This window comes from Zalophus californianus, chromosome 2 (assembly GCF_009762305.2).
Source record: "Zalophus californianus isolate mZalCal1 chromosome 2, mZalCal1.pri.v2, whole genome shotgun sequence".
Classification (NCBI taxonomy): Eukaryota; Metazoa; Chordata; class Mammalia; order Carnivora; family Otariidae; genus Zalophus; species Zalophus californianus.
The window spans coordinates 5,717,082-5,740,596 of NC_045596.1; the positions used below are offsets into that span (position 1 = coordinate 5,717,082).

The following is a 23,515-nucleotide window of genomic DNA, read 5'->3' on the forward strand; positions in this document are numbered from 1 at the left end:
GCACAGACATATCACGTGCCCCTCTTGGAGGGTGAGTGGGGAGCCCTGGGCACACATGGAGTGGAAAGGTGTTCTCTAAAGAAAGGGATGTTATATTGATATCAGACGGGATTGCAAAGCATGCTGGACAGTCAAAACCTGCAGCCCTTACGTTCTTTCTGGTTCTCTGTCCTCTTTCCATTTCACAGACGAGAAAACGAAGCTTCAGAGTGTTTAATCTACTTTCCCAAGGATCCACAACTAACACATATCAGAGCCGGCCTGACTCCCAGACCTAAAGTGTTTCCATTGGATAAACAGAAATTAACCTGTTGGGCCATAACTGTCCAAAAATTCAGTCATCAAAGGATTATTATTAAAAAATCTCAGTAAATTCTTGCTAAAAAAATCAGTGGATCACCCTTCCCAATACAGCTATTACTGTACTGGGGAAGCACAACTCTCCCAGCATGAAAGTAAAATGAGATTTCTGTGCATTCACATATGTTCTTTCCTGATAACCAAGGCTACTGACACAGTTTAACAATGAAATGTCTTGCTCGAAAACTCTTAATAAATGCCAGATATTGAACCCGCCAAAGGCAGGAAGCAAAGCCAAAATATCCGTTCAATATTAGGAGGGTGGTTTTCTGCCTCCTATGCCAGTCCACCTAAACCCTGAGGTTAATAATAGTCACACAGACTTCATCTGCATCTACCATGAAAGGCAGTGATGATTTGGCATTCTGACCAGAACAAAGCTAGGTTCTATTGCCCTGCATGTAAACCAGCCTCATCCTGAACCCTGGATGTTTGTGTACATTCTACATGAATTTGGGCATCATCGAGAAACTGCTGCAACCCAAGAGTGACTTAAAAACTGAGCCTCTAGAAAGTTCGCATTTTTCAAAAGATCCATGATCACAGTAGTTTTAATCCATGTATGCCCTGGACCAAGGTTCTGAGCGCCACGCCAACAGGCAAACAGCAGCAGAGGTGTGGGCAGAAACTGTAGACAAAACTTTCAAGGAAGATGACAGGATATAATCAATTCAGAAATCATGAGGCCACATGCAGACAGATTTGGTAGTGTACCATGAAGGGGTGTGGAAGGTTCCGGACCAAACTGTCAGTGATGTGAAGGTAAAAATGATATGCTTCTATATGGTGCCAACTGTGCTGTGGGTTAAAGAGACGCCTCCTTTTTCCTTAAGCCATTAAATGCTCAGCATTAGGACGATAAACAACAGAAAGTAACGTTTCAGTAGGAGTTTTAAAATGTGTGTTGTTGTTATGGAATTTCAGTCACCGTCCATGAGATTACAAGCAAAACTCCTAAATGCTCTCAGCCACAACTCCTCTTCTGAGAAATCCAGAGAAAGGAACCCTCAAATGTGGCACATGAGTTCTGTCCAAATCTCTGGCGGACCCATAAAGATCACTGTATGGGGCAGGCTGTAAGCAGTCTAGTGAAGAAAAAAGACGGGTGGATTGAGATTTGTGTGCCTTCACAAGAGGCAGAGTATGCACTGTAAGGCCAACCCAGTTAATTACTTGTTAAAAATCTATTTTCTAAGAAATACAATAGAACTCAAAGTCTCTACAACATAACATTCTCAATGTCCAGGATACAACCCCAAATGACTCAACACATAAAGAACCAGGAAAATGTGACCCATTTTTTATAAAGGTGAACCCTAAGCTGACCAAGATGTTGGAACTAGCTTAAGGACGTAATACAGTAGAAATAAATAAAAATATAGGGAATTTAAGAAAGACAGAAAAACTATTTTTTAAAAACTCAAGAATTTCTACTTAGGCATTAAGCACACCATAGTCAAACTGCTGAAAGTAGAAAATTAAAGAAAAACTTTAAAAGGAGACACATTATATACCAGATAGCAATGATTCAAAGTTTCCTGGCTTCTCATCTGAAACTCAGTAGGTCAAAGGACAATGGTACAAAATCTTTACAGTAATGAGAAAAAAAAAAAAACCTGTCAACCCAATAATCCATATTTAATAGAAATATTCTTTTTTGTGATTTGAGCAACACAAATTTATTATCTAATAATATCAGAAACAAAAGAGGAGTTATAATTGCAGAGAGTATAGAAATTAAAAGGATTATATGAGAATATTATAAATTATGCCAACAAATTGGCTAACCTAGAGAAAGTTGCTAAATTCCTTGAGATTTCAGCTTAACAAAATTCACATAAGGAAAAAACCTCAGAAAATGTGAAACTGATTTTGTTGTCAAAACTTTTCCACAAAGAAAACCCCATACCCAATGACTTCATTCATAAATCCTATACAACTTTTGAAGAAGTAATACCAAATTTACACAAACTCTTTCAGAAAATAGAGGAAAATGTCCCAACTCATTTTATGAGGCTAGTATAATCTTAAAAAGAAACTGACAAAGACATTACAAAAAACTGAAATTGTAGATTAATATTCCTTTTGAACATAGATGTAAAATCCTCTAGTAAAATATTAGCAAATTGAATTCAACAATATGCAAAAGCCAATACCCAAGTGGGATTTATCTGAGGAATTTCAGATTGGTTTAAAATGTAAAAATCAATCAATGCAATGCATCATAGTAACAAAATAAGGAGAAGATATGATCATTTCAATAGATGCAGAAAAAGCATTTGACAGAATTTGGCAACCAGACATAAAAAACACCTCCAGCAAACTAGGAATAGAAAGGAAGTTGCTCAATTTGATCAAAGGCATCTCTGAAAAACCTAGAGCCCTAATAATGAAATACTGAATGCTTCTTACTCCTTAACATTAAGATCAAGGCAAGGATGCTCGCATTCATGACTTCTCATCAATGTACTGAAGGTTACAGCCATTGCAACAAGGCAAGGATAAAAAAAAAATCAATCTGGGGGTGGGGGAAATAGATAAAAGTACTTCTACTTAGCAGATGTCATCACTGTTGACACAGAAAATCTCAGAGAAACTACAAAACAACTATTACAACTAAAATTTAGTTACCAAGATTTTAGGATAGAAGATTAAGATATAAAAATTAATTGTATTTTTATATCTAGCATCAAACAATGAAAAACTAAATTAAAAACAATTCCACTAAAATTGATACGATGAGCACTGGATGTTATATTCAACTAATGAATCACTGAACATTATATAAAAAACTAATGATGTACTATACCTTGGCTAATTGAATTTAAATTTAAAAGAAAATAGTGTCCAAAAAATCCTCATGAAATACTTAAGGAAAATTTTAATACAGTATGGCACAAAATACTGCTAAAAGAAATGAAAAATTATCTAATAATAAGTAGAGGTAAGTAGAAATAAAGACCTATACCATGTTCATGGATTAGAAACCTTGATACTATTAAAATGTCAATTATTTCCAAATTGATACTAGATTTAATGTAACCCCAATAATAATCCCACCAGTTGTTCATAGAAATTGACAAGTAATTTCAAAATTTTTATGAAAATCCAAATACCTAGAATATCCAAAACAGTCTTAAAAAAGAATAAAATTGGAGGATTTATACTACCTTATTTCAAGACTAACTATAAAACTACAATAATTAAGACTTGCATAAGAATCAACAAGTAGGTCAAATGAGCAAAATAAAGAGCCCAAAATTAGACCTCCCACTTATTGAAGATATCTGATTTTATACAAGGTCACCAAAGCAATACAGTGAGCAAAGGAAAGTCTTTTTAAGAAATGGACTTCCATATACAAAAAATGAACCTCAACTCTTACTTCACACACACACACGCAAAGTTTAATTCAGGATGCATCATAAACTAACCCTATAAACTAAAGCCATAAAGCTTTCAGAAAGTAAATACAGTAAAATGTCGTCATGACTTGAGTACATTTTCTTGAGCCAAGTTTTCTCACCCAAGTCACATTTATAAGCAAAAACACTTAACAAATTAGACTTCATCAAAATTTAAAATATCCATACCTCAAAAGACACCACTAGTAAAAGTAATAAGCAAACCATATTCTGGTAAAAAAAAAAAAAAAAGTCTCATATCTGACAAAGGACTGGTATCTGTAAATATATCCCACAACTCAATAATAAAAAGAAATCAACCCCCTTTGATATCCTGTTTTCATTTCCTTTGGATATTTACCCAGAAGTTGGATTGCTAGATCATATAGTGGTTCTATTTATAATTTTTTTAGGAACGACCACACTGTTTTCCATAGTGATTGAACCTTTACATTCCCACCAACAGTGCACGAGGGTTCTCTTTTCCCACATCCTCACCAATACTTATTATCTCTTGTCTTCGTGGTAACCACTCTAACATGAGTGAGTAGTATCTCACTGTACTTTTAATTTGTATTTTCCTGATGACTAGTTGAGCACCTTTTCATGAACCTGTTGTCCATCTGGATGCCCTATTCAGAAAATGATTATTTATTTCCTCTGCCCATTTTTTAATAGGATTTTGTTGTTGTTATCGAACTGGAGGAGTTTCTTATGCATTTTGGATATTAACCCCTTATGTGATACATGATTTGCAAATATCTTCTCCCATTCTGTAGGTTGCCTTTGCATTTTGTCAGTTGTTTCTTTTGCTGTGCATAAGCTTTTTAGTTTGATGTAGTCTCATTTGTTGATTTTTGCTTATGTTGCTTTTGCTTTTGGTATCATAGCCAAAAAATCGTTGCCAAGATCGGTGTCAAGGAGATTTTTTTCCCTAGGTTTTCCTCTAAGAGTTTTACACTAATGGATCTTTAATTCATTTCAAGTTAAGTTTTGTGGGTGATACAAGATAGGGGTCCAATTTAATTTTTCTGCATGTGATTATCCAGGTTTCCCAACACCGTTTGTTAAGTATTCTTGGCTCCTTAGTCAAATATTAGTGTCAGAAAGATATATGCACTTTAATTTTATTGTAGCATAATTTACAACAGCCAAGATATGGAAACAACCTTAAGAGTCCATCAATGATGAATGGAAAGAGAAGATAGGGCATTCCTACACAATGGAATATCATTCAGCCATAAGAAAGAAGGAAATCCTGCCATTTGTGGCAATATGGATGGATCTTGAAGGCATTATGTTTAGTGAGATAAGCCAGACAGGGGAAGACAAACACTGCATGATACCACTTATCTGTGGAATCTAAAACCGCTGAACTGTAGAAACAGAGAGTAGAATGGTAGTTACCAGGGGCCGGGGGTAAGGAAGTTGGGGAGATGTTGCTTAAGGGTACAAACTTGCAACTAGAAGATGAATAAGCTCTGGAGATCTAATGCACAGCATAGTGATTACACTCAATACCAAACACGTGTAAGTTGCAAAGAGACTAGATCTTAAATGTTCTCACCACAGCAAAGAAATGATCATTATGTGCCATGACGGATGGGTTAGCTAATGCTAGTTGGTAATCACATTGCAATATATAACGGTATCAAATCAAAACATACACCTTAGACTTACACAGTCTTCTATGTCAATTATATCTCAATAAATTTTTCTAACAAAACACATGCAATAAAGATGTTTAGAAAGTGGGAAAAAAGATAATTAAACTTTTTTTTTTTTTAATGGCAAAAAGTTTTAAACAAAACTCCACAAAGGAAGATACATGACTGGCCATTAGCACGTGAAATAAATGTTGATCATTATTAGTCATCAGGAAATGCTCATTCAAGCTACAGTGAGATCCTACTGAACACCCATCAGAAGAGTGAAAGTGAAAATCTGTTGGCAAGGATGTGAAACAAGAGGAACTTTCAGGAGGAGTATAAAATGGCACAACCATCTTGGAAAACCTTTTGGCTGTTTTGCACAAAACTAAACATACACCCAGCCTATGATCCAGCAATTCTTTTTATTTTATTTTATTTTTTATTGTTATGTTAATCACCATACATCATTAGTTTTTGATGTAGTGGTCCATGATTCATTGTGCATAACACCCAGTGCTCCACGCAGAACGTGCCCTCTTTAATACCCATCACCAGGCTAACCCATCCCCCCACCCTCCTCCCCTCTAGAACCCTCAGTTTGTTTTCCAGAGTCCATTGTCTCTCATGGTTCGTCTCCCCCTATGGTCCAGCAATTCTAATCCTAAATATTTACCCAAGAGGAAGAGGTCATATGCTTATGAAAAAAGGCAACACAAATTTTTGCGGCAACTTTATGAAAAACAGCAAAAACTAGGGACAGTCCTGGAGTCTATCTTGATGAAAATGGATTAACAACTGATATATTAATAGAACAGAATACTATTTATCAATGAAGAGGAAAAAACATGCCGCTACACAGCAGCATGGATGAACCTCCAGAACATTAGGCTGCAAAATCGTTATGCAAAGTACAAAATATTCAGAAGCATTACACAAAAGAGTGCTTATGTAGGACTCCATTTGCATTAAGTTCTAGAATAGGCAGACCTCCTCTATAGAGGAGGAGTGGTTGGGGTGAAGATGAGTTTTGACTGGAAAGGCTCAACAGGGGATTTCTGGGTGACAGTAATCTATATCTTGGGGGAGATGCAAATTATACAGATACATGCATTTCTCAAAATTCAGCAAGTGCAAACATAAGATTTGTGCATTTCATTGTATGTACACTTTACATCAAGAAAAACTAGACAAATCTCTTTGATGAAATATTTAAGGGAAGTGTACAGATATTTGCAATTCGCTATGAAATGCATAAAAGATAACGTGGATTAGTAAGTGGAAGGATAGAATTTCTTGATAAAATGTTCACGACAGAGTGTACATGGTGGATATGGGTGCTTACTACAGAATTCTTTCAACTTTGCTGTATTTTTGTAAATTTTCATACTAAAGTGTTAGAAAATATTAATACATATCCAGTCAACCCTGCCCTTTACAGAAAAGGTTACTTTTTGAAGTCTGAATTCAGATCCTCCAAACCCACCCCTGTACACCCAAATCTCCTGGGCTTCTCTCCATCGGTGTTCTTCAGACTGGACTTTAATTATCTGTTGCTTCCTCTGCATCCTGCATGTATCTGAGAGATCCTAGGAAGTAGGCACCACCTCTGGTTCATTTTTGTGACCTCAGAACTTAGAAAGGGGCCCAGAACAAATTGATCCCCCCGTATGATGGGTCGGCAGGTGAGGCTGGTGGGAGCATGGAGGAGCGAAGAAATGAGGGAATAAAAGAAAGGAAGAAACGAACCAAAGCTGTTGGTTTTATATCAGCCCCACAGAAACTGTCAATAACGGACAGGACTCGGGGACAGGAGAGCTTTGAGAAACTGCAATGACAAGGGTCCCATCAGAGCCAGAGCCAGATGGTTTGCCAAGAGGACGAGGGCCGTGTAAGATCATGAGCCTTACCAAGCCTGGCCCGCCAACTGTCAACACTGACAGATGTCACACACGGTGAGATGCTCTGGGAACCTGCCTGCCTGCCCCAATGCCACACTTACATCCAAACAAATGACCCTTCGTGCAAGAACCGTGCATGTCACCTACTTCCGAAAAAGCACATTCAGGGGGGCACCTGGGCGACTCAGTCAGTTAAGTGTCTGACTCTTGATTTCAGCTCAGGTCATGATCTCAGGGTTGCAAGATGGAGCTCTGCACCGGGCTCAAGCTCAGCTTGAGATTCTCTCTCTCTCTATCCCTCTGCCCACCCCACCCCCCCGCCGACTCTCTCAAAAAACAAAAACAAAAAAAAGAAACACGCATTCAGTAAAAGCCTCCCCTACCTGACTTCCTGCTGCCCTTGGGGAAAAGTGCCTAAGCACTGAGGGGTCACTGCTTACCAAGCAGCACTTTGGATTCTGTGCTGTGCCACCTCATTTAGATCTCATGCAGCCTGACACGGAAGACATCGACATGCCCATTTTACATGTGAGCAAACAGAGGCTCGGACCCTACAAGGCTGCCATTTGAACCCTGTGTGCCTGACTCCCAAGGGTCTGCATGCTCAGAAACCCTTGCTGGCTGATGTCCCAGGGGTGGTAATCATCCCAGGGGAAATCTCTGTTTGCTGGAGGATATTGCATAAGGATGAGATGCTCTGCATAAACACAGACCACTGACAGATCAGTCAGCCCTGGCACACCCGTCCCAAATACAGCCCAACCCAGTTGGGTGGAGGAGGTAAGTGGCAGCACAGACAGAGAATTTGGTTCAAGGGAAAACTGACACTGACACCCCAGCCCCCTGGCTGGTGGGGGCCGAAGTGGCAGTGGAGAAGGCCAATTATTCATTTAAGATAACTCTTCTTTTCGGCACGTGTTAGGATGAGCATTGAGTGTTAAACGAAACTAATGAATCGTTGACCACTACACTAAAAACTCATGATGTACTATATGCTGGCTAACTGAACATAATACAAAAATTTTTTTCAGTATAGTTGACACACAATGTTACATTAGTTTCTGGTGTACAACATAGTGATTTGACGAGCTACCTTTTTAGAAGGGTCTTAATGGAGGAAGAGGCCAGCGGTGACTACGGAAGGTTGGGGACAGAAGGAGGGGGAAGATTTACTAAGATGCACCTTCCGAGAGAGAGGGAAGAGCAGAGCACTGCAGGGCCCACCTGCAAAAGGGCTGCAGGAACCCCAGGGCCTCCCTTAGCTCCCCGGACTTCTGGGGATTCTGGCAGCTCGGTCCCAGCCACACCTGCCTTCCCTTTAGGAAGCACAGGGAAGAGACGAGGGAGTGGACCCAGAGGCTGGTCCTGGTCTGGCCAAGGTGGAGGCAGGGGATACTGAGGGACAGTGTGGCTGTCAAAGCAGAGAGGACACCAGGCCCAGAGCGGGGGCCTGGGGACTGGCCGGGGAGGAGTCGAGAGATGCATCTGGGAACTAGGCTGGGACCTGTGTGTCATTCTGAAGGACCATGTGTCTCCCCCCAACACACAGAGCAAACCTCAGGGACACTCTAACCCTACAGTCCAGGGCTGGGGAACTGGTCGACCTCCCTCCTCAGGCTGCCCCGAAGTGTGAGCTTGGGAAAGGGGGCCCTGGGGGAGTGAGCCCCTGAATAAAAGCAGGAGTGGAGGGTTTCACCACGATTTCCAAAGTGGCACTGGTCACATCTAAAATACTATTTCTTAGCATAATACCCTCTAGTTCCATCCACATCATTGCAAATGGCAAGAGTTCGTTCTTTTTGATGGCCGAGTAGTATTCCATCGTATATATACACCACATCTTCTTTATCCATTCATCTGTTGGACATCTGAGCTCTTTCCATAGTTTGGCTATTGTGGACATTGCTGTTGTAAACGCTGGGGTGCAGGTGCCCCTTCGGATCCCTACATTTGTGTCCTTTGGGTAGATAACTAGTAGTACAATCGCTGGGTCATAGGGTAGCTCTATGTTAGCTAATTGAATTTAAATAAAATAAGTTTAAAAAAATAAATAAAGTACTATTTCTGAATAATCATTCGCTGAGTCAGACTGGGGTCAAAGTGCCCAGAGCAGAGTGAACGTGCCTGAAACAGTTTCCTAGGGTTTTAGTTTTGCTCTGGCCTCTTGTTAGGAAGTGCTTCCCAAACCCTCCTCTTCCCCACTTTGGCTGGAGCTCGTGCCTGCTCTTGTCTTTCTTACTGTACTATGTGGTAATCAGGACTCTCCAGGGAAACAGAACCAGTGAATAAGAAAGAGAGAGGGAGACAGGAAAAGACAGATTTATTTTAAGGATAAAATAAATTGGTTCCACAAATGTGGCTGGTAAGTCTGAATTCTGCAGGGCAGGCCAGCAGGCTGGAAACCCAGGGGAGTTGGGATTACCACCTGGAGGCAGGATTCCTTCTTCCTTAGGGGAATCTCAGTCTTTCTCTTGAGACTTTCAACTGATTGTATGAGGCCTACCCACATTTTGGGGGGGGGGGGTCATCTGCTTTACCCAAAACCTATGGATTTAAATACCAATCTCATTTAAAAACTACCTTCACAGGGACATCTAGTCTGGTGTCTGGACGAATGTCTGAGTACCACCGCTTAGCCATGCAAGCCATAAGATTAACCCATCACATACCATGTCACAATTTATTGTTTCTCATACCTGCTTTTTCAATAAGATTTCTGCCCTCAGGAAGCCCCCAGTCTTGTCAACAACACAATACCTAATGCAGCACATGGCCCTGCTCAGTGGCTCAGTGAATGTCAGTTAAATTAACCCAATTCACCTGATAATACAAATGGTCAATCATTTTAATGTGCCCTTGGCCCCACATAGGCTACTCTCAGCATGGCAGCCAAACTTTACAAACAGATCATGTTACTTCTGCAGTCAGAACTCCCCACGGCCTTCCCTTCTCAATCTTGAGCATGATCAGCTAGGTCCTATGTGATCTGGTCCTCGCTGACATCACTGACCTCCTCTCCTGCCATTCTCCCCACCTTGAAGCTCCTCAAAACTACCGACCACACTCCCTTCCAGAGCCTTTGCATTTGCTGTTCCCTCCACCTGGAACCCGTCTTCCTCCTTCACTTCCGTTAGGACTCTGCTCACACAGCATCTGACCACCAAGGGCACCCTGCCACCCTCTGGGAGGGCATTGGCCAGCAGAACTGTCTAGGGGGATGGCAATGACCTATAATCTGAGCTGTCTGGTCTAGTAGCCACTGGCACTAGTGTGGCTACTAACCACTTAAAATGTGGCTAGTGTGCCTGAGAAACTGTGTCATCTTCTTTAACGTTAATTAATTTAAATTTAGATATCCACACGTGGTTAGCGGCTACCTTAGGACAGCTCACTCTATAAACCAGCAACCTCTCTCTGCCACTATCTTCCAGAACACCATACCTCCCACCTTCCTCCATTTTAATGTACTTATTACTATCTAATGTACCATAAACATACATATTTACCTGTTTGTCATCTCTCTCCCTTCTAAATGTAAGGAAAAACACTCGGGTCTATTCAGGTTACTACTGGATCAAAGTCTAGTGCTTAGCACTGGGTAGGTACTCAGTCTTCATGGATTGAATTAATAAAAGAACAACAAAAATGGAAAGACAAAGGACAGAAGGAGGGAAGGCTAATTCTATCCAACTTCTTAGATCACTATCTCAGTTTAACTCTATGAGTTGTGAATGGTCTAATCAAGAGTGTGGGGTTGTTAAAACAGCAGGTACCTGGTCATCAAACAGTCTTTGGTTCAAATCCCAGCCAGGACACTTCCTGCCTATGTGACCACGGGTGGGTCACTCCATCCTTTGGAGTCACCAAGTCTAAGTCTTTTGGTCTAGGTTTTTCTACTTCCATAATAGAAATAATATTTACTTGAGGATATAAGGATATCTGGCATTCAGTATGTACTAAAGCAAACATTGCCAAAGGAGATTCCTGAGTAAATGAGAACAGACAGGCTCGGCTGGGGGCTCCTTCTTGTTCTCTTCATTGTTTTCATGAGCCTGTCACTGGAAACAGTTAAGGATCACAAATATGTACTTTCCACAAACAAATGTCAAACCTCCCAACAAAGAAAAGCCTAAAACAGTTGGATTCACTGTTGAATTTTGCCAAACATTTCGAGGAGAATTAATGCCAATTTTCTCAAACTCCTCCCAAAACCTGAAGAGAAGAGAACATGTCCACTCATGTTATGGGCCCGGCATGACCCTGTTACCAAAGCCAGGCAAAGAAAGACACAAGAAAACAAATTACTACAGGCCAATCTATCTGACGACTATGGATGCAAAACTCCTCAACAAACTACTAGCAAATAGAATCAATAGCTCTTTAGGGGATCACACACCATGAGCAAATGCAGTCTATCTCTGGGGTATAAGGATGGTTCAACATACAGAAATCAATTCATGTGATATCCCACAGTAACAAAATAAAAGACAAAATCACATGATTGTCTAAATAGAGGCAGAAAAAGCACTTGACAAAAGTAAGCACAATTCCATGATAAAAATCCTCAACAAAGTTAGGGATAGAAGGGAACACAACAGAGGTCACACATGAAAAGCCTACAATTAATATTATGGTGAAAAACTGAGTTTCCTCTAAGATCAGAAACGAGGCAAGGATACCCACTGTCCCCACTTCTATTCAACATAGTACCAGAGTCCAAGCCAGAGTATTTAGTCAAGAACAAAATAAAAGGCATCCAAATAGGAAAGAAAGAAGTAAAATCATCCCTGTTTGCAGTTGACACAATCTAATGTATAAAAAATCCTAAAGATGCCACAGAAAAAAATAGAACTAATGAATTCAGTAAAGTTGCAGGATATAAAATCAACATACAAAAATCAGCTGTGTCTCCATACACTAATAATGAATTTTCTGAAAATGAAATTAAGGAAACAATCCCCTTTATAATAGCACCAAAAAGAATAAACACTTAGGAATAAATTTAACTAATAAAGTGAAAGACTGGTATATAGAAAATAACAAAACCTTGAAAAAAGAAATTAAGACATGAGCAAATGGAAAGGCATGGATTAGAAGACTTACTATTATCAAAATGTCCATATCACCCAAAGCAATTTACAGATTCAATGCAATCGCCATCAAAATCCCAATGGCATTTTTTTTACAGAAATAGAAAAAACAATTATAATTCATATGTAACCACAAAAGATCACAAACAGCTGAATCAGTCGGGCAAAAGCAAAGCTGGTGACATCACACTTACTGATTTCAAATTATATTACAAAGTTACAGTCATCAGAACAGCATGGTGCTGGGATAAAAACAGACATAGAGACGAATGGAATAGAATAAAGATCCCAGAAAAAAAAAATCCATGCATATATGGTCAACTGATCTTTGACCAGGGTACCAAGAATACAGAGCAGGGAAATGTAGCCTCTCCAACAAACAGTGCTGGAAAACTGGATATCCACACACAGACAAACGAACGTGCACCCTTATCTCTCACCACACACAGAAGTCAACTCAAAATGAGTTAAAAGATTTAAATGTTAAGACTTGAAACTATAAACCTGCTAGAAGAAAACAAAACAAAAAAAAGCTTCATGACTCTGGTCTTAGCAAGGATTGCATGGGTATGACATCAAAAACACAGATAACAAAAAATTCAGAGGCCATACATCTGATAAGGGGTTCATCTCCAACATATGTAAGGAGCTCCTTCAATTCAATAGTTAAAAAAAAAATTAAAAAACTAAGAACCTGATTTTAAGATGGGCTACTGAATTGAATAGATGTTTCTCCAAAGAAGATGTACAAATGGCTCACAGCTATGTTAAAACATGCTGAACAGGACTAATCATCAGGGAAATGCAAATCAAAACCACAATAAGGGGCGCCTGGGTGGCACAGTTGGTTAAGCTTCTGACTCTTGGTTCTGGCTCAGGTCCTGATCTTGGGGTCATTGGATTGAGCCCTGTGTCTGGCTCCATGCGTGGTGCAGAGTCTGCTTGGGATTCTCTCTCCCTCCCTCTCCCTCTGTCCCTCCTATCATGCTCTCTCTCTCTGTCTCAAATAAATCAATACATCTTTAAAAAAACACAATAAAATATCACCTCACGCTTGTCAGGGCAGCCATTATCAAAAAACAAAACAACAACAACAACAACAACAAAGAGCAAATATTGGCAAGGATGTGGAGAAATTAGAGCCCTTGCACCCTCTTTGTTTCTATTGGAATGTAATATGTAATGTTTCTATGGTGGAAATGTAATATGGCGCAGCCACAGTGGAAAACAGCATGGAGGTTCCTCAAAAGATTAAAACTAGAACTACCATATGATTCAGCAATCTCACTTCTAGATATTTATCCAAAATAACTGAAATCAGGATCAGGAAGAGATAACTGCACTCCTATATTCATTGTAGCCCTAGTCACAATAGCCGAGATATGGTAACAATGTAAATGTCCACCACCAACAGATGAATGAATTTTTTAAAAATGTGATATATAGGTACAATGAAATATTATTCAGCTTTTTAAAAGAGAAAGAAATTTTACAATACAAATTCTATAACACAACATGGATGAATCTTGAGGAAGCCATGCTAAGTGAAATAAGCCAGTCACACAAAGACAAATACTGCATGCTTCTACAGATACAAAGTATCTACAGAGTCATAAGTATCAAAGTCCTAGAATCAAAGAAAGGAATGGTGGTTGCCCAGGGCTGAGGGGCTGGGGAAATGGGGAGTTACTAACCAAGGGGCATAAAGTTTCAGCTATGTAAGATAATGAATTCGCTCTAGAGTTCTGCTGTTCAACATTGCACCCATAGTCAACAATAATATACTGCACCCTTAAAAATTTGTTAAGAGGGTAGATCTCATGTCAAGGATTCTTTCCACAATAAAAATTCTTTATAAAATGCCTAAACTGCAGGAAAGAGTTGATGTTGGCCATCTCCTAAATTTGTGGCTTTTGTTTTTCCGCTTTCCTCATTTAGATACTCAAGGAAGAAAACAGCATAAGCAATCTTGAAATAATTACCATTGTAATCCACCTAACCCGGGGCTGCCGTGGTAACTTAATTTTCAAAATGAAATTACAGTGGATCCAAAGGAAACTATTCAGACTTTCTTTCACATTTCAAATTTGGCAAACTGAAAACTTTCTGTCAAACAGGAAATTCCCAGTGCCCAGCAACCAACACAGAAACAGACACGCAGACACGCACATATACATGACCCTAGGGGTTGGGACTTTTCTATTTTGCTAATGAAATTTTTAAAAATCCGTCATCCTTACCTTTCCAAAACTCCCTTTGCCAATGGCCCGCAGAATCTGAAAATGGTCAAAGTTGACTGCAAAAGAAAATGAGGGAAAGAAAGAAACAAATCAGATTTGCTAAACCTTGCACTGGTTCTTGAGAGTTCTCCCTACATACCTACCCGTGTATTCCAAATGGCTTCTGGTTTCAATTGCATTATATTTGCCATGGCAGCACTCCACCACTGTATGGATACCTCTCAGCACATTTTATTCCCCACCTCCCCCCCCCACCAAGCCAACACGTCCCCAGGGGGTATATAGGATGAGAGACATCTTATGGGCTCAGGGGAAGGGATCACAGAGAAAAATCTGGATACTTGGATTATCAAATTCTTGCACTCGCTGTTGTTCCCTTTGCCAGGATGACTTTTCCCTACCTCTGGTTCTTGTCTTACGCATCTGGCACTCTTATCTTGCATGTTCGGATCCTACACACTCAGCTCACCTGTCTCGGTATCCAAGGTGTTAACTCAGTCTCCTTTATGGTATCTGAACCCTCAAATGCAATGATCATATCGTGGGTCTTTGCTGCTTGGACGTCTGTTTAGTCCTGGCATTGTGAGCTACTGGAGAATGGAGACACTGATCCCTCAGTCTCATCTTGGTATTGCCCCATCTCATGCCTGCCTTTCTTCATAGATCTCCCCATTCTTGCAATTTCTACTGCCTTACTCTGGTCTGGTTTCCGCCCCGTCCCTACAGCACAGCAGACCAACAACGCATGGTCATGCCACTAAACCCAATAGACACCTTTCCTTCCTCCTTGTACTTGGTCACTCTGTCCTTTTTGAAGCACCTGCTTGGCTTCTACGGACGCCAGTTCATGCTTCAGCTCATGCTTTGTGCACACTCAGCTTCATCCTCCCAGCCACTAAATACTAAAGTCTGTCAAGCCTCCGTCTACCACCTTCCTTTTCTCACTGGCTCCAAAGGCTTCAGCCACCACCTAATTACCAATGACTCTCCAAGGAACCTCTTCTCTAGCCTCCAGCCTGTACGTATTGATTGATGCCTGCTCCACAGCAACTCCTGAAGGCTCCAAAGCCACCTTGAATCTCACAGGTCCAAATGGAGCTTAGGAGGAGTACTTCATCACGCATTTGAACTCGTGCGCTCGAAGCCTGGAACTCATCCAACACCCCTCTCTCGCTCAACCCCTTAGCTAGCCCTTCACCAGGTTAGGTCCACTGTACCTCCTGGCTATCTCTCCCATCTGTCCATCGGTAGCCACCCTCTGGTTCAGTCCTCCATCCTCTCTTGACCTTCCCATCCTGGGATATGTGCTTGTTGCAGGCAAGGGGACTTGTCCGTCCTCTGCTCCCACCCCTCCAACGCCCCCTCATTGCTTTCCAGGAAAGCAAACTGGTACACAATCAGACTCCTGTCACTTCTCCTGCTGCACCACCCACCACACTCCCTGTACCCACTGAGCTCCAGATGCACAAGCTTCTTTTCTGTGCCTAGAACAGTTATTCTCCGTGCCTTTAACGCTCTTCTCCTGGCTGAACACTCACCAGCTCTGCTCCCTCTTTACCCTTTTGTATCCAGGAAAAAACTGTGCTCAGCCTCCAGACTAGTCTCCTTCCTACTACACTCTCCCAGGGCTGTGGGACGTTCCTCCAAAATACACTGTTCTGTATCATTGTACATGGATTTGATTTAAATCAGCTTTTCCCCACTAGACACTAAGCTCCCTGAAGTCAAAGGGCGTGTTTGTTTCTCCCCCTGCGTCCCCAGCACCTAGCACGGTGTTAGTACACAGTGAGTATGCAACAGCTATTCATCAACTAAAGGGCCAACTGAAAGCAGATCCCCACATTCACAGTGCCAAGCACAACTGCTGGTCCATAATGAGTGTTCGGTAAATATTTTTTAATTAGATTGAATTACAGCCAGTTCCCAATAACTAGGAGAGACATGTCGTTTACAAAAGATGAAGTGAATTGATTAGTTCACTATATTACAGGGGTGAGGATGTGGGGAAGTGAATGAACACAATTAGATCCCTGTGCACTAAATGTACCTGAAGGAGGACAATTATGTTCAATTGTGTCCCTACAGAGCCAAGTCAGAATCCGGTGAGCCATCGCACACCTAACGTGCTTAGAATAGAGAGACAATGTTAATGGTTAACTTAGCAAGACCTTGGTTCTTTGACCTACTTCGGTTTGCTTTGCATATAACTTGCCAGGCAAAGAAATTCCAGGCTTTCACCTCTTGCCCACTCAACAAAAGTCAAAGGAGAAGAGAAAAACAAGGTGCCTGGACAGCATTTGCCAGTTGCCCAGCAGTGAGCTAGGAAATTGTGCAGATCCTCTCGGGAGCCCCAAGGCCCCCCAGGGCAGGCATCGCTGCGGGCATCTGCCAGCCGCCCCTCACTCAGCAGCAAGCATCTCTGCCTCCCCAAAGGCTCTCTGCAGCATCAGGATGCCATCCCTCTGGGCCATGGATTCACCGGCCTGGAAAGCCATTCCTCAACACCCCAACTCCTGCCTGGCCTCGGACATGTGGCTCACGTGCTCTCTCAGGAAGCCTTTCCCTACTCCCAAAGCATCCTTTCTCCTTCGTGCCATCTCTGGACCTCCTGTAGACATCTGGCCACCGATCAGGAGAACTCAGCCTGAGTCAGACTGCTTAGGTCCATAACCCAGCTCTGCCACAGCCTTGGGTGAGTCACTGGGCCTCCGTGCACCTCACTTACCCCACCTATAAAGTGGGAGCATCAGCGCCTACCTTCCACAAAAGTGTAGAATAGTGCCCGACACACAGCAGCCTCCCAAAAAGCCCTCAATGTTTATGCTGGGGGACAAGGAGCAGTCCTCCCTCTCCTCTGATTTCTCCTAGGAGGGCTATTTCCCTGAACACCTATGGCCTCTTGCCCCATCAAAGGTGGTGTGAGCTGAGTGGTGAGCTGAACAAGGAACCGCAAAGCGTATTTCTAGCTTGTTCTGTTCTCTCTCTCTGGAAACTGTCTTCAGGGAGCAAGCTTCTCCTCCGACCCTTCTTGACAGAAGCTTCTTAGGGCCAGCTGCCATGTGCAGGGGTCTGCGGGGTCCAGAGCTGCAGTAAACGGCTGGGGGAGTCTGGCTAATTCTGGGCTTCAGCATCAGGGAGCCCTTGCTGGTGGCCTCCTGGGCCCCACCCCTCAAGCCCAGGAAAGGCGTGGTTCTCCACTGCCCCCCTATCCTGTCTTGTCTCTTAACCAGAGAGGGATATTAATCACCCAGCCAACGGGCAAATGCCAAAACCTATTATTTTAACAATTAGTATTATAATGCTGTAAATAATCTCACTCATCCATATCCCCTACAAAAATGTGTGTTCCTGGAGGAGCTGCTAACACAATATATGAGATGAATAGGTGCGTACTTAATGTTTGCTTATTAGACTAGATTGGATTTAAATGACTTTGAGCATATGGCCTGTGTTCCCCATTTATGTGGCATCTCCCTGAGGCCTGGTGCACTGATACTTACATAAATAGTGCCTACCTGAACACACTTTGAATAAGTGAAGGGTTTACAGTTGGCTGGTAAGCACTTTGAAATGACTTCGGTGACAGTGCCAAGCCACAGACGGGTCTAGAAACTGCATTGTCACATAGGGTTGTTGGCCCAGAGCAAGAGGACTTGGCTGGGGGACATGAGGGGCTGACGAGCAAGTTTCTTAGGGTGACCGTCTTGTCCTGGTTTGCCTGGGACCTTTCTGGTCTTAGCACTGACAGTGCTTAGCACTGACAGCACTGCAGGTTTTCCTGCAGTCCCAGGAAAACCAGGGCAGTCGGTCACCCGCAGGTTTCTAGATCATTAAACTGCCCCACCAGAAGAAGTCACACTCACTCCTGGAGCCAGCTCGGGGACGGTAAGATACACTCTTAAAAAGCAGTGTCTGTTCAGACCACAAGACGTCGAGGGAGCTGCCAAGGACGACACTGTAACAAGTGTGCTGTGAAGGCAGAAACAAGGGGCACACTGTGCCAGTGACCTCACCCAAACAAGACAGCAGTGGCATCCGCCTGGGGGACTGTCACACGGACAAGGAAATGACCCACGGGACATTAAATCACTGGTTGTTTGCCCAGCTAGGCTCAGCTCCCCCTGCTTCCCGGATTAGGAAACCTCAGGTCTGTTTAGGGACCAGTGTGGCCAGCCCCAGGCAATGAGTCATAACTGGTCTAATCCAGTGGTGTTCATCAGGGTCACCTGGAGGCTTCTTAAGACAGATCATGGCCCACTCCTGAGTTTCTGCAGAGGGGCCAGTGAATTTGCATCCCTAGTAAGTTCCCAGGTGATACTGATGGTCCTGGGGCCATCACATTAATCGGGACAACTGTGCACCCCACTTTCCCAGACACTTGTGTATCTGGCAGCGACCCTGTGACACAGGCCTAGTCAACGAGATCTCAGCAGAGGATTATGGGGCTATTTCTGGGAAAGCATTTTTTTCCTGATGAAAAGGTGCAGTTACAGGTAGAGTGGTTCTTCAACCCTCCTGCCTCTTCCTGCAAAGGATATGGATATGATGCATGGAGCTATAGCAGCCATCTTGTGACTCTGAGGCAAGAGGCCAAGACAGGTGCAGAGAAACCACTCCCTGTTGTTGAGCCTCTGAAACCATGCCAGGAACCACCTACCTCTGGACTTAGTATATCGCACACACACAAAAATCCTACTTGCCCAAACCACTGTGGGTCAAGTTTGCTATTTACTGGAAGCCGAAAGCATTCCTTTCAGACACACAAAGCCAGCCACATAGGGATTTAGTAAATGCCAACGATTTTATTGTTGGATTTCCAGCCTCATCGTAACTTTACTAAAAGGTAGAAGAAGAAAGGTCTTTGGGGTATAAACGTAGGGGCCACGCTGCCTGGATATAAAGTCTGACTCCACTCCACTCCAGCTGGGTGACCTTGGGGAAGTCACTTAACCTCTCTGTGCCTGTCTCTTCACTTATAAAATGGGTGTACTAAAATGCTTACCTACGGTGATGTGCACATGCAATGAATCCATACAGGTAAAATATTTAGAACGTGGCTGGCCCTGAAGTAAAGGCTGACTACAAAGGGTAGGTACCATCATCACGAGTATTCTGCATGAGAGGCTTGTCCCCACTTTCCACCTCAATGATACAACACTAGTCTCATTAAATGATGACCAAACATCACAGGGTGATAAACCTTAAACTGTATTAGTACCCATTAGTTATTGGTGGTGATTATCACACTGGGGAAATCTGGTTGTTCTGCCCTTCAAGCCTGTGGGCTCTTCTCATTTCCATCAGACCAATTCTTTCTAAGGAAATTTATAGGATTCTTTCAACGTGCTATCTTCAGGAAGCAGTTTATTCAGAGGCAAGCGGAATTTTCAAGATAGCTAATTACTCTTTCAAACAATCTCTAATGGAAGGTAACCCCCAATCAACACCCCATAAGAATATATGCATTTAAGCATTGCAGAGGCACCAGGCAAAGAAAGCAAGCAAATGTCCCCTTTCTCGCCTCCCTGAAAAGCTAAACCGGGAGCTCCTTCCTCGTAACACTGGTACCACACACACAGATTGCACATGGGCTGGCCGTGCCTGCGTGGGAAACTTCACCCAAAAATGCTGATTGCCAACATCATTTCAAAAATTTGAAGATCTGCCCAAACCGGCCCTATGATGCCCCTTGACAGTAGGACAGTAGTCTTATGATTCACCACTGTCCATGCCAGCCCAGTTCCCGCATCTCTATTTCCTGCCTGATCCTGTAAGCACTTGAGCTTTTGGCCATGGGCTGGCAGTGGGAAGAGACCTAACAGATTGGGGGGGTGGGGGAGATGGGGAGGGGCGGAGGTGGAAGGGAGGGTTTGGAGTCCCACTTAGCTAGCTCTAAACCCAGCTTCCCCATTTCGGTCACTGTGGACCTGAGAAAATAAATTAACTTTCCCAAGCCTTGATTTTCCCATCAGTAAAATGGGGGTAGTGACGCCTACCTGCCCAAGTCAGGGTCAGGGCCATGGGCAACAACAAAGCAAAAGGCTGACTCAGCAAACAGTAGCCACTGGGAAGAGTACCAGTCCAAACCCTTGAGTGCCCCGAAGAGTACTGATCCAAGCCCCTGCTCCAGCTGTGGACCTTCAGCCTGGCCACTTAGTATCTTAGAATGGGGTAATGCTTATGTGGTTGGATTTTTCTCAAAAATAAGACTATTCTCTAATTAGCACATAATGGCAGCGATCATTTGGCTTCGGTTTTGTCTGCCATTAGCACAGAGGTAATGTGGGTATCTGGGTGACTCCCTGAGGATGGAGCTGAGCCCTGTGCCTCCTTGAATCCCAGGTGCCTGGCAGGTAACACAGTACACACTCACGAGACACGTGCGTACACACATGAGTGAAGTGGGTAGTGAGGTAGGAGAACAGGAAGGGGACTCTTCAGGGACTGGGAACTGGGATCACCTTCTTGACAGGAATTACTGACCTCCACACACAAACGAAGGGTGACCCGGCTACGGCAGGCATCACAAACTATTTATTGGGTGAAAAAATAAAGACCTACTGAGGGGACGCATACTTGTTCAATGCATGTCTGCTGTGTGCCTGGCCCTGTTCCAGGTCCTGGGGACTAGCAGCAAACAGAAGACAAAATGACCGTCCATCCATAGAGCTGAACTTCCGGGGCCCAAGGCAAATAACCCATCCATCCATTACTCCGTGGTAAATTCTATGAAGAAAAACAAATCCATGTGTATTTGTTTCCTCATGCTGCTATAACAAATTACCACAAACGAAGTGGCTGAAATACAAATTTATGATCTCACAGCCCTGGAGGTCAGAAGTCCAACACAGCTCTCACAGAGCTAAAACCAAGGTGTCAGCAAGGCTGAGGTCCTTCTGAGGCTCTAGGGAATCACCGGTTCCTTGGCTTCTCCAGCTTCTTCTAGAAACTGCATTCCTTGGCCGATGGCCCCACATCACTCCAACTGGTGCTTCTATGGCCACATCTCCTTCTCTGACCCCCCACCTCCCTTCTTCCCTCATAAGGATGCTTGTGATTTCATTTGTGCCCACATGGATAATCCAGGATAATCTCCCCTCCTCGGGGTTCTTACTTTAATCACACCTTCAAAGTTCCTTTTGCCCTGTATTGTACTATATACACAGGTTCCAGGATTGAGGCGTGGACATCTTTGGGGGACCATTATTCTGCCAACCTCTCCCCCCCGCCAAGGTAGAGGAATAGACAGTGACTACGTGGGGAGAGGAGCTATTTTATTTTATTTTATTTATTATGTTATGTTAATCACCATACAGTACATCATTAGTTTTTGATGTAGTGTCCCATGAGTCATTGTTTGCGCATAACACCCAGTGCTCCACGCAGAACGTGCCCTCTTTAATACCCATCACCAGGCTAACCCATCCCCCCACCCCCCTCCCCTCTAGAACCCTCAGTTTGTTTTTCTGAGTCCATCGTCTCTCATGGTTCGTCTCCCCCTCCGACTTACTCCCCTTCATTCTTCCCCTCCTGCTATCTTTTTTTTTTTTTTAACATATAATGTATTATTTGTTTCAGAGGTACAGGTCTGTGACTCAACAGTCTTGCACAATTCACAGTGCTCACCGCAGCACATACCCTCCCCCATGTCTATCACCCAGCCACCCCATCCCTCCCACCCCCCACCACTCCAGCAACCCTCAGTTTGTTTCCTGAGATTAAGAATTCCTCATATCAGTGAGGTCATACGATACATGTCTTTCTCTGATCGACTTATTTTGCTCAGCATAACACCCTCCAGTTCCATCCACATCGTTGCAAATGGCAAGATCTCATTCCTTTTGATGGCTGCATAATATTCCATTGTGTGTGTGTGTGTGTGTGTGTGTGTATATATATATATATATATATATATATATATACACACCACATCTTCTTTATTCATTCATCTGTCGATAGACATCTTGGCTCTTTCCACAGTTTAGGAGCCGCTATTTTAGACAGGATGGCCAGGGCAGGACTTTCTAACAAGAGGACGATTAAGCAGATCTGGGAAGAAGGTGAGAGAACACGCCACGAAGATATCCAGGGGACGGTTACCGGAGGCAGAGGGAAAAGCAAGTGCAAAGGCCCTTGGCAGGAATGTGCATGATGGTCCCCGGGCACAGCGGGCAGGCAAGGCTGGCCAGAGGGCAGCTTGGGGAGAAAAGAAGGTGGGGGGGGTAGTGCTGTTCACAAAGGGCTTTGGGAGGTTTTCTAAACACAATGAGAAACTGCTAGAGAGCTCTGAGTAGGGGGGAGAAAACTGGTCTGGGGATGTTTGTTTAAGCTGTTTGGAAAGCTCCGAATTTAGGTGTGAACTCAGGGGCACAAAACTGCCACACGGTGGTAATTAAGGACGCAGGGTCCCAGCAGTTGCAACAGTCCTGCTAAAAGCAAGTTTATCTGAGAGATGCAGTGGGCACAGAGGATTTCTAGGGCAGTAACCATACTCTGTAGGATGCTCTAATATAGAAACCTGTCATACACCCAACCCACCAGATGCTCCACACCAAGAGGGAACCCTAATGTAACCTATGCACTCTGGGCGCTGATGTGTCAGTGCAGGCTCATCAGCTGTCACAAACGCACCACTCCGGTGGGGGTGTGGGTAACAGGGGCGTGGCTGCATACGTGGGAGCAGGGAGCATGTGAGACATCTCTGTGCCTTCCCTTCAATTTTGCTGTGAACCTTGAACTGCTTTTTTTGAAAAAGTCTACTAAAACAAACAAAACAAAAAACCAGATGGAGTGGGTGGTCAGCCAGCAGCCCAGGGAAGGGAGAAGCAAGCAAGTGTGCAGAGGTGTTGGTCCAGCCCGTCCATACGTGGG

General features: G+C 43.2%; 1 protein-coding gene across 4 annotated transcripts in view; it reads right to left on the reverse strand.

The window, feature by feature from the left end:
- STK32B (serine/threonine kinase 32B) overlaps positions 1–23,515 on the reverse strand; it is a 409,845-nt gene that overhangs the window by 293,746 nt on the left and 92,584 nt on the right. For 3 of the 4 annotated variants that reach the window (XM_027597377.2, XM_027597375.2, XM_027597376.2), the window contains exon 2: positions 14,645–14,700. In XM_027597377.2, coding sequence (XP_027453178.1) covers positions 14,645–14,700 — 56 coding nt within the window. Of the gene's footprint in view, positions 1–14,644; positions 14,701–16,182; positions 16,244–23,515 lie in introns of those variants that run through there. The other variant, XM_027597378.2, reaches the window with a different exon arrangement.